The sequence below is a fragment of the Chelonoidis abingdonii genome, chromosome 2 (genome assembly GCF_003597395.2).
Source record: "Chelonoidis abingdonii isolate Lonesome George chromosome 2, CheloAbing_2.0, whole genome shotgun sequence".
NCBI classification, from domain to species: Eukaryota; Metazoa; Chordata; order Testudines; family Testudinidae; genus Chelonoidis; species Chelonoidis abingdonii.
Genome location: NC_133770.1, coordinates 159,206,290 through 159,218,743, shown reverse-complemented (window position 1 = coordinate 159,218,743; position 12,454 = coordinate 159,206,290). Strand labels below are relative to the sequence as shown.

General features: G+C 43.2%; 1 protein-coding gene across 3 annotated transcripts in view; it reads left to right on the top strand.

Moving 5' to 3' along the window:
• Nucleotides 1–8,056, top strand: part of PPP2R2A (protein phosphatase 2 regulatory subunit Balpha) — a 98,341-nt gene extending 90,285 nt beyond the window's left edge. For all 3 annotated transcript variants that reach the window (XM_032795364.1, XM_032795373.1, XM_075062749.1), the window contains exons 8-10: nt 414–583; nt 1,142–1,233; nt 7,076–8,056. In XM_032795364.1, the coding sequence (XP_032651255.1) occupies nt 414–583; nt 1,142–1,233; nt 7,076–7,355 (542 nt within the window). In that variant the 3' untranslated portion in view covers nt 7,356–8,056. The remainder of the gene's footprint in view (nt 1–413; nt 584–1,141; nt 1,234–7,075) is intronic.
• The last annotated feature ends 4,398 nt before the right edge of the window (nt 8,057–12,454 follow it).

Genomic DNA, 12,454 nt, shown 5'->3' with positions numbered 1-12,454 from the left:
TAACTATTAACAACTACCAAACAACACTAACTAACTAAGAACTATGTAGAACGGGTGAAACGCTAGGGATGTGGAGGTCAGCTAAGCCGCACTCCACGTTCCAACGACCGACACGGGCGGTAAGAAGGAACTGAGGAGCGGCCGGGTCGGCAGGGGCATATATACGGTGCCGCAAAGGCGCCACGCCAGGGGGCGCCTGCCGACCCGCCGGGTGTTGCTAGGGGAAAATTCTTCCGACGAACGTGCACGCGGCGCGCGCACACCTACTTGGAATGAATATGAGCAACACATCTCGAAGAACAACAGTTACAAAGGTGAGTAAGCGTCTTTTTTGAAGCATGAGAGTTTGTATGGAATTGACTTAGTTTTGAATAGATGTGCTTTGCTGATGGGCATGCCTGTCTTTTACTTAGTGTTTGAAGAACCAGAAGACCCTAGCAACAGATCATTTTTCTCTGAAATCATCTCTTCCATATCCGATGTAAAATTCAGCCATAGTGGTCGATATATGATGACTAGAGATTATCTGTCAGTGAAGATCTGGGATTTAAATATGGAAAACAGACCCGTGGAAACATACCAGGTATTCAGTGAAATTTCATACACTGATATTATAAACTTTGGATGTATGTCATGTCCTGACTATGGCTGTGATCCCATAATTGGATCTGTGTATACAGACCCTGTTCCTATGCAGAGCTTTAGCAAAGACAGTGGGGCACAAAGACACACAGGGGTCTGCTCTCTGTGGTCTGATTGTAGGATTAAGATCTACATTTTAATATGTATGACATGCTTTTTCTCATGGAGTGGGACTCAGGAAGGGTGCAATAAACATGACTTGCATTCTGGGCCACAAGTTAGCATAGTGATGGTGTTTTGCAACATCAGAGAGGAGACTAGAGTTCACACCTTTCTGCCTGGGCACCAGGAGGCAGTATTGTGCAGGACACTTGCTCACTTTAGGAACAGTCCAGTGCCATGGGGTCAATTGTGACGCTCCCTGACAACTTATAGGGTGGACTGAGAGTATCCAAAGGGGGTCCCATTCCATTTTCCTTAAGAGTTAAGTTGGTCTCTGTGTAGTTTGCTTGGACACTTTCATGCTTTTTCAAATATTAAAGAAACTTTTTCTCCCTAGGTGCATGAATACCTCAGAAGTAAACTTTGTTCTCTGTATGAGAATGACTGCATTTTTGACAAATTTGAGTGCTGTTGGAATGGATCGGACAGGCAAGTGTAACCATTTTTCTTCACATATTTAAGCCTTAGTTTTGGGAATGGGAAGCAGCACTATGGGTTCCTTCTGACATGAGAAATTCAAAATGTAGCCTCAAATGTATGAATCATTTGTTCTTGGGTTTGGTTGTATTTTATAGTGTTATGAGCTAAGGTAATGTATATTAGCCCTTACTGTGGGAGTCTTGCAATTTGATGTGCAGGGAGTGAGAATCCACCCATGCAGATTTTATTGCTGGATTGAGGCCTTTGATACTCTTCACCCTGGAGGGTATATATTTCTTATGACTGTAAGTTGCCTAATATGCTTTGGGAGCTGCTGTTCTCTTTAATAATCCTGTCTTGAAAATATGTAGACAACCCTCTAAGAATTTCATTTTTTTTTTAAATGACTTTTCAAGCTTGCCTTGGATGGCTGTCTCCCCAATAATATTACTGTTAGCATAAGTTGAATGATCATTAAAAAAAAAAAAAAAAAAAATACATTGAGCCACTCATTTGCCAAATCTGAACCAGCTCTTTGGATCCCCATCTGTTTCATCATAAGGGGAACATTCTCTTGAAACAAAACAGCTGTTTATCCAAATATTTGGATAATCTCTAAGCATATTTGCCTAACTGAAAATCTGATATATTTTAATTTGATGGTCTTAAACTAGCCAGCTCTAAGGTGTTGTATCAAAAATTGGGTATATTTTGGTCCTGATGCTCATGCAATTCTAGCCATGTACTTTGAGTCAAATTCAAAATTCTAATCCTTCTGGCTATTAGTAATTTCTTTCCAGGGTATACTCTGCTGCCAGCCAAAAGGGCAATACTGACTGCTTACATGCAGAAATTCAAATGCTTGTCTTAATCACAGAACCTTGTAACAGGTTGTGACATTTCCCAGGGTTGTGAGGCACCTCGCTACCACCTGCCCTTTGTGTGACGATATTTTCGGTGCCCCTGAATCTACTAGCCTCTGGCAACACAATTCTCCACAGGCCTTGCTCTCTCTGAACAGGTTAGCAATAGGCACACACCAACTCTGGACTTTTCCGAGCATCCCTCTGGAGTGTTCAGACCCTGTTGCACTGAATGCTCACAGAACTCTGATTCGCTACTCCCAAAAGAATAGCACACCCCAGCTTGCAAGGAGTCAACTCAGGATCCCCACTCATCTTAACATACAGCACTTAGATTTATAGTGAAAACAAGAATAAGTTTAGTATCAAAGAACAGATGCAAGTAATAGGAAGAATATTGGAAACAAATAGTTGAATACAAAACAAAATCATAACATGTTTTCTGGAACCTAAATTTAACTCAAGACATTCTTTTGTCTTCTACAAGAGACAGTCAGTGGTGAAAGAACAGGTTAAGGACTATTTAGAAAAGCTGGACACTGCATCCGAGGGTGCTGAGGGAGTTGGTGGATGTGATTACGGAGCAATTGGCCAGTATCTTGGAAAACTTGTGGTGATTGGGGGAGTTGCCAGATGAGTGGGAGAAGGCAAATATAGTGCCCACCTTTGAAAAAGGGAAGGAGGAGAATCCAGGGAACTACAAACTGCTCAGCCTCACCTCAGTCCCTGGAAAAATCATGGAACAGGTCCTCAAGGAATCCATTTTGAAGCACTTGGAGGAGAGGAAGGTGATCAGGAACAGTCAACATGGATCCACCAAGGACGAGTCATGCCTCACCAACCTGATTGCCTTCTGTGATGAAATAACTGGCTCTGTGGATATGGGGGAAGCAGTGGACGTGATATATCTTGACTCTAGCAAAGCTTTTGATATGGTCTCCCACTGTATTCTTGCCAGCAAGTTAAAGTAGCATGGATTGGATGAATGGACTAAAGGTGGATAGAAAGCTGACTAGATCATTTTGGCTCAGTGGGTGGTGATCAATGGCTCAATGTCTAGTTGGCAGCTGGTATCAAGCGGAGTGCCGCAGGGGTTGATCCTGGGGTCGGTTTTGTTCAACATCTTCATTAATGATCTGGATAATGGGATGGATTGCACCCTCAGTAAGTTTTCAGATGACACAAAGCTGTGTGGAGAGGTAGATAAGCTGGCGGGTAGGGATAGGGTCCAGAGTGACCTAGATAAATTGGAGGATTGGGCTAAAAGAAATCTGATGAGGTTCAGCAAGAACCAGTGCAGATTCCTGCACTTTGGATGGAAGAATCCCATGCACTGCTACAGGCAGGGAACTGACTGGCTAAGGAAAAGTTCTGCAGAAAAGGACCTGGGGATTACAGTGGACGAGAAGCTGGATACGAGTCAATAGTGTGCCCTTGTTGACAAGAAGGCTAATGGCGTATTGGGCTGCATTAGTAGGAGCGTTGCTAGAGGATTGAGGGAAGTGATTATTCCCCTCTATTCGGCACTGGTGAGGCCACATCTGGAGTATTGCATCCAGTTTTGGACCCTCCACTAAAAGGATGTGGACAAATTGGAGTCCAGCAGCGGGCAATGAAAATGAAAATTAGGGGGCGTGGGCACATGACTTATTAGGAACTGGACTTCTTTAGTCTGCAGAAGGGAAGAGTGAAGGGGGTTTTGACAGCAGCCTTCAATTACCTGAAGGAGGGTTCCAAAGAGGATGGAGCTCGGCTGTTCTCAGTGGTGGCAGATGACAGAACAAGGAGCAATGGTCTCAAGTTGCAGTGAGGGAGGTCTCGGTTGGATATTAGGAAACGCTGTTTCACTAGGAGGCTGATGAAGCACGGGAATGGGTTACCTTGGGAGGTGATGGAATCTCCTTCTTTAGAGGTTTTTAAGGCCTGGCTTGACAAAGCCCTGGCTGGGATGATTTAGTTGGTGTTGGTCCTGTTTTGAGCAGGGGGTTGAACTAGATGACCTCCTGAGGTCTCTTCCAACCCTCATCTTCTATGAAGATAGCTCCCCCAAGTCCTCTCCCCAGGGTTCTCAACTAAATTGGCAGAGCCCCCTTTTCATAAAATTAAGTCCACTGGCAATTTTTCTTCACAGATGGATGGATGCAGGGTGTGTCTCTGCACTGCCAGATATAGCAGAAGAGACTTTCAAGGTTCACCTGAGTGCCTTCCTCCCCCCCGCTACCCCCTACTTATTACCTCTTCCTGTTAATTTCCTTCTGAAGTTCCCTTCAGCTCTTTACTAGCATTTGACTTAGTATGCAAATAGACTCCTATTGTCTGTCACCCAGGAAGATAAGTGTCTGATAAGTTTTGTCTCAAGACCTAGAGAACATAAATTTTAGTACATATACATAATTCCTCACATATTATCTGTACATGCATCTCACAGTGACAGGGATGATCATTGTGACACAGGCTTTTGGTAAAAATCTTACGTGTTCACCAAATTGGTCATGTGATCCCTATATTCCTGTGAACCCCTGTTGGCATCAAAAGATCCTTGGCTCACACAGGTATAATCTATAGGGCAGGGGTCGGCAACCTATGGCATACGTGCCAATTTTTAATGGCACGCTGGAGCCTGCCGGGACTCCAGCATGCCATTAAAAATCCTGCCCAGCCTGGCCCACTCTCCTCTGCCCTGTGCTCCCCCCCGGGGGCAGGGAGCAGAAGCATAGCCATGCGCACGGGGTGGGCAAATGGCCCCACTCTCCTGGCACGGCAAGCTGTGGGGTCTGCGCTCCCAGGCCGGAGCGCTGGGCTGAACGCAGCAAGTTGCCGGCCCCTCCCACGCCTTCTCCCCTCCCCTGTAGCCCTGCTGCCGCGTGCAGCGCTCTGGGGGTTGGGGCTGCGCGCTCCCGTGGGGCAGCGTTTGGCTCCGTGGGGAGGCAGACACACTCTCTGCTCAACCGGAGCCCTGCCGCCTCCACGCGCAGCACTCTGAGGGGCGGGGCTGTGTGCTCTCGCGGAGCAGCGTATCTGGCTATGCGTGGAGCCTCATGGTAAGGGGTCCAGGGCTTGGGGGGTTGGATAAGGGTTGGGGGAAGTCAGGGGACAGGGAGCAGGGCGGGTTGGATAGTGGTTGGGATCCTGAGGGCTGGGTAGCTAGGGGTGGGGAGCAGTCAGGGAGCTCTGGGGGGGTGGATGGGGCATGGGAGTCCCGGGGGTCTGGCTGGGAACAGGGGTGTGAATAAGGGTCAGGGCGGTCAGGGGACAGGTAGGGGGTAGGGTCCAGTCAGAGGACAAGGAACAGGGAGGCTTAGATAGGGAGTGGGGTTCTGGGGGGCAGTTGGGGGAAGAGGTCCCAGGAGGAGGTAGTCAGGGGACAAGGAGCAGCAGGGTTGGGAGTTCTTAAGGGGGCAGTCACCTAGTCCTCTCCCCTGAGCCCTGAACCCCCACCCCTCACACATACACCACGCCCTCTGCCCTGAGCCCTGTACCTCTCTCATACACACCCAGCCCTCTGCTTGACTCCTTCATCCCCCCCTACAATCCTAGCCCTGACTCTGGCACCCCCACCCATACCCAGCCCCTGCCTTTACCCTGACACGTACAGCCCCCCACATATCGAGCCCTGACTCCAGCCCTCTGCCCCCAGTCCTCTGAGACCTGGCTGCTGGTCCCGCACGGCCCGCTGCTGTTCTGGGGTTCTGGTTGACGGACACTTGCCAGCTGGGGTCACGGCCGCAGGCATTGCTCAGCCCGCTACTGGCCTAGGTGAACAGAACCCCAGACCAGCAGCAGGCTGACCGGGCTGGCAGCATAAGATCAGCGTTTTAATTTCGGTTTAAATTAAGCTTCTTAAACATTTTGAAAACCTTGTTTATTTTACAATACAACACTAGTTTAGTTATATAATATATAGACTTATAGAGAGAGACCTTCTAAAAAACATTAAAATGTATTACCGGCATGCGAAACCTTAAATTAGAGTGAATAAATGACGACTCGGCACGCCACTTCTGAAAGGTTGCCGACCCCTGCTATAGGGCCTAATCCTGTGAAATATTGAGAATCTGCTGAAGCATGCTGAGCAAACTAATTGCCCAAAGTCCGTTGGAACTGAGGATGCTCAACCCCTTGTAGGATTGGGCTCATAATAATTTAAAAACAGTGTTCAGCTCCCAAAGAATCAAAATTGGTCCTCTGTGATTCAGAAAATACTGCTGTTTTGAGTTGGGGTATGACCGTAATTGATATTTCTTGACGTTAATAACTTAGATGTTTTTCTGACATATTGCTTTGCACAGGGACTGTTCGTTGGGGTTAATTTGGCACAATGTGAATTCATATGACAAAGAATTTACATAGCGAGAGCTCCCAGTAACAAGGTCTTTGCAAAGGTATTTGAGTGAGTGAGTGGTTCTGGATAAAAATCTGAGTTGTACCTCTAGTGACTTTTAAAATAGCTGTTTGGGGTGAAAAAATTCTATTGGCAGCTACAGGCCCTAGTTCTGTAAGGTTCCGAGTGCCCTCCTCTCCCACTGACTTCAAGAGCACACAGCATGGGTGATACAGCTTCTTACAGCAGCAGGCCCAAAATAGGTGACCTTGTTTCCCCACCACTGTGCAACTCAAAAGATATTTTTCTGAAGAGGTGAAGGGGAATGGAAAAGCAGGATTTCTGGGTTCTTGTAGAGTGGAAGGAGGATCTTGTGGTTAAGACATTGGACTGGGAATTGGGTGATGAGTGGTTCACATGAGACCTTGGGTTAATCACTTAATCTTCCTGTGCGCCTCAGCTGTAAAATGTGAACACATAGTTTATTTTCACTACCCTTTGTCTTCTCTGTTTGAATTGTAAGCTCTTTGGTCCAGGGACTCTTTCTATTTATACGTACAGTACCTAGCACTGTGGAGCCCTGTTCTCAGTTGAGGCCTCAAGGCACTACCGTAATACAAATAAAATGTGTCATTCTTGGATTAACCTTTAGTTTTCTTATTTCCAGTGTTGTCATGACGGGATCTTACAACAATTTCTTCAGAATGTTTGACAGAAACACAAAGCGAGACATCACCTTAGAAGCATCACGGGAAAATAATAAACCTCGCACTGTTTTGAAGCCCCGCAAAGTCTGTGCGAGTGGCAAGCGAAAGAAGGATGAAATTAGCGTTGACAGCCTAGACTTCAACAAGAAGATACTACATACAGCCTGGCATCCCAAGGAAAATATCATTGCTGTAGCTACTACAAACAACTTGTATATATTTCAAGACAAAGTGAATTAGGATTGGCATTCCTAACAGAAGAGTCCACTTCCTGCATAGTTGAGATAGATGAATCTAGCATTTGTACCTGTAAATGAAAGAGAATAAAAGAGAGAGGTCCATTGTGGCACCCCTTTCCAGTGTTTAAAAATGTGCCATATGACACACTTTTTTTTAGCTACATGGAGAAAGCTCTGTTGATCCATCACAGTAGTGTTCTCCATGTTTGCTAGCCATTTAGGTGAGGGTAGGGCACTTTTTAATTTAATGACTACTTGCACCATCTTGCCTAATGGACTAGGTTGGACTGTATCAACATTGGTTTACTCCACTTTTTATGCCTTCCATTGTGATGACGTCGAACACAGGGAAAGCCTTCAGTCATGCTATGGGATTTAATTGTGTAACCTCATTACTGTATCATTTGTGGCCCTTTTTTATTAAATGCAGCTCATTCTTGCTGTGGCTTGTAGCATTCCTCCTCCTGGACTCCCCCCCCCCCTTCATTCCCTCCACCCATCCCTGGTGGTGGCGTGTAGAAAAAAGTGAAATAAAGCACATGAAATGGGTCAGTTTGGGGTCAGTGGTAAAGGGGTCTATGTTGCGAACAAATGTTTTAATAAGCAGTTGACTGTAATCACTCCTTGCCATGTTTGGCACCAAAAAAGAGAAAATAAGGAAGAAAAAAAAACTACTGAATAAAAGTGACAAAGAATGAAGAATCTGGGTTTTCTCCTCCTTTTTTTAATCTACCTCTTTACTTTATACAAATATTCTGTTTTACCTTAGATGCATGAAAATAATGTCTTTTTGTAATGATTTTAACGAGTATTAATTATTATTTTTCAGCAGGCAGGGGAGAGAGGGAGGGTTTTCGCAACTGTCTGGGTGTCATTCATGTATGAAAATGATCATTCTGACTCTGGTATTTATTGACCATTTTCATTTCAAAAACCTTGAAATGCTACCAGACTTTGCCATAGTCATGAACAGTAATTGACCTGTTCCGTCTCCTTAAAGCCCCTTTATCTATTAAACTATCCTTTATGTCTAAGTGTCTGTCTGAATTTGTAGAATTCAAATCCATTTATTGGGAACTAACTTTTTAATCTTATCCTAATTTTATGTAATGCTTTGTTTAGAATACAAAGCCAGTGTTTTTTAATTGTTGTTAAAATTCTTGTTCAACAGTATGATGTAGTAGAAAACTAATATCAATTGATTATAGATGAGAATTCACACTGCATTCTGAGTACATATATATTTTCTGTATTTTATTGCTATGAGTGTCTGAATGGAAATGTAGATTACCATATGAGTGCTGCTCCTTTCTTCTGGCTTTTTAAAGCAATTAAAGATGAACTTTAAAAGGTACAATGATCAGAAAATGCTTGAAGTACAGAAACTGCATGAAATAAATCTTAATAGTTGTCTGTAAGTTGATTTAAACTCTTTTTTTTAAGTAAATAAGGCTTATCCAAAGATGAAGAATTGGATACTGACATTTTTAAAAGCTTGTGGGTTTTTACCTCCAAAATGTTTTTGCTAATTGTGCTCTTCTGGTGCACTATAAGGTCTAATAAGTTGTACTTACCATTCAACAAACAGTCAATGGCATTTTAGTCCGTAGTAAAGCCTACCGTTGATTGGGAGGAACTATACTTCTAAATCAACTACTTTTTAAATTATTTTTGTGATTTAGTTGTAAGTAAAAATTTCTATAATGCTTCAATAACCCAATCAACGTAAACATTGTTTCTGCTGTAAAATGTTGGCAGGATTGCACATTGTTAACAGGATCACTGATGCAACACTATGCCTTAGTTTCATTCAAACTTGTACAGTGTTTTGAAAATGTTAAACGCTCTAAATATTCATTACGTTTTGCTTTGCATGGATACAATATATAACTCTTTTGTAATATGGACCTGTGAGGAATTTTGTGAGAGTATGAGCTATACCTTTATCCATTTTCATTTGTTGGCCTTACCAAAATTTAACACTCCTAGGGATCGTAACTGATGGGCAAGTCAAATATTAAGCCCGTCTCACATATTATTGTGCACTAGCTTAATTTTGCTCAAATTATTAGTCTCCTTGAAGTATTTGGAACTACTTGTGTGAGTAAAGTTAATTGCATACACAAGTGTTCCCAAAATCAAGGCTGAGGTTTGTTCATTACCCTGGTCATGGGAGTGGATAGGCAATTAGATTTTTTTTGTGCCAGGGCTGATAAAGCAAAGATGGTTGTATGTCTAATCACATCTGTTGTTTTGGGACAATCTGAGTGTTCTGTAGGGGGTTGTGGCATCTGTAAGGAGTGCTGTTTTACTCGCATGTTTAACTTGTGTGTGTATGCTGGATGGCATATTGAATAGCTGAACATGTCGCTTATCAAAGACACGAAATGGAATCCGGGATGGAACGAAGATGCAGACTGTGAACAAGTAGATTTCACAAACAGCCCGAAGCACAACTTTCTAGCAATACTGGATTAAAGTAAAACTGCCTCTGGGACCTCTGTGCTTGTCAGGAGTGTCCATGGTTTTAAAAGGATAAAGTGGCGTTAGGAGAGCCTGAACTTTGCCATGCCACTGCATATCACTAACAAATCCCTCTCCTCCAAAACCAGCTACTGATTGAGGTTGCCAGATATTTTCCAACTATATATTATAATTCTTTAAACACACCGTCCATTGACGTACACTGTAAATCCTGCTGATCAGTTTATATGCTAATGCTAATTCTATTTTCTTTTAATAAAAAGTATGCGTAAGAATAAATGTACTTCTTCTGTCAGGTTGCTCTTTATCCACTACTCCCCTTATTTCATGAGGTTTTTCAGGTTACTAATATCTCTCTCTCCTCCCCTACTCCAAAGGAAACAAACCACACTGCTTCATCTGCACTGCTACATCTGGACCTTTTCCTAGATAGCTAGGAGGGAAGGAGAGTTCACAAGAAGATTCTGGTCCCTCCGCAGGAACAGAATCACAGGAAGCAGATGGTTCTCTTTAGGGGCCTGATCCAACTCCTCATTAAGACAATGCAAGCCTTTCAATCAACTTCAGTGGGTATTGACCCACATCCTATCAGACCAGTCTTGCCCCCTGACTGAAGTCTCTGACATTGAAACACAGTCTTGCTCCTGTTTGACTAAAGATATGATTTTTAAATGGATTTAGTTAAATGGTGCAACCACCTGTGGAAAAACTGAAATTTACAGATAAGTATTTAAACCAGTATAAGCCAATGTTCAACCAAATACTGTTTCCCCGGATTTAACTAAATGTGTTGTAAAACTAGTGCAACTTGTGTGTGTAGACATGGCCTGTGACAATGTGTCCTTTAACTTCCGTGGTGCACTAACATGCCTAAATCTGTTTTCTGCTGAGAATTGGCTATTGCCTTCATCTCCTAGCCATGTCAAATACACAGAAGGGGGGCTTTTCCCTCTATTCAGTGCCTAGGTAGGTTTGGACTGCAACTTCCAATTTAGCCTTTGTATATGTTAGAGGAACACTTCTGTGTCCAAGCCACACTGGAAGAGAAGACCAGATGCAGTGGTTGAAGTAAAGAGGTGAGATATTGCCCTCAGAAAAAGTAATCTGGTAATCAGAAAAGGGGGACATTTCCCAATTTATCATTTAAAACTATATTTTGGATAATTGGGGGTGCATGATTTAATCTGGATTATTTTATTAAGGGTGTAGGCTTTTTTAAATTCACATTTCCTAGTTTTAATGTGTTTATTCTTATAAATTGGAATTGGACATCACAAGATATGGTTACTTGAAACTAGTCACGTCCATGGTGCATGACAGTGCATAGAAGGCACGTAGGTTCCCAACTCCAAACACACCCTTCTGTCTAATTGAGCAATAGGAGACATCCACGGGCTAGTCCATGTGACTTGCCTCTTGCTTATTAAAGGTATTTCTATTTGTGCCACTGGCCCCTTGAACTTGTCACGCATATTCACTCTCAGAAAGTTCCTTTTTAGCTGGGCATTGAAAAATTGTCATGTTTGTATTTATTAACACAAAGGAGTAACAGGTGAAAAGGGTTAGGAGGAGTGACTGAACAAGGGAAATAGAAAGACCAGCCTTACAGAAAACAATATAGGTCAGAGATTTGCTGCTTCCCTGTTCATTGGCTCTTTCTTCCACACCATAAATCCCTGTTCAGCCTTTTCATCCACAGTCTGCTCTCCCAATTGAGTTTTAACAGTCCTTCAACCTTTCAAAAAATTCACTGCTCCTTTAAAATGGGGAGGGGAGTGCTTGCAGAGAATTTTTCTGATGCCATGCTTACTTGTTTTATTTTAGTATCATCCACATGTTTCCTAGGAGAGAGAGTGAGCAAGAGTGTAGAGGGATTCAGTACTAGGTTTCCCACCGTACCTGATTGGTACTTTGCAATAGAGCCTTGCAGTAGGACTGGGATCCCCTGGGTTCCGCAGGACCCACTGCCATAATAGCGGGAGCAAGTAAAAAGTACTTCGTTGCAGGCAGGATTTGGTGAGCAAAAAAAAACCACTGTGATAATTTGCAGGAGAAGGCTAAATCTCATCAGTTTATCAAACAAATTTCAGCAATGTAAAGCAAGGGTTTTTTTCAATATAAAGGTTTTAATGCTTATATTTAAGCAAGGAATAGATTTGGTGTCTGTTACAACAGGAGTAAGTACTTTTTACATGCTTAAGCAAGATTTGTTTTATTTTAGTGGTAGAAATTGAATACTGTTTATATCCACATATACCAACTTTTTTAGTAGCATGGCAGAATCTCTCATGGAATTTGCGGGAGACAAAGTTTTTGCAGGTGGGAGTAGGATACACATAAATGCAAGAAACAATCATGGGAGCGAGTATGGCGACGTGGGACTGGAGCAGGATTTTAAAAGTAGTTCTGCGCAGGGTTCTATTTTGCAATGTCAACACATGCTGTGGAATTTTAGTGCTTTGTATCCATGGCTGCTGCTTTTTGAGCCGTCAACTGCCAATTGCCATTAAAGTTCATTTGATGAACTACAACTGAATGCAAATCTCAAGGAATATCTTGAGTACGTTTCAACACTACCTGAACCACAAGGAAAAGAGAGACTGAACACAGTGGGAG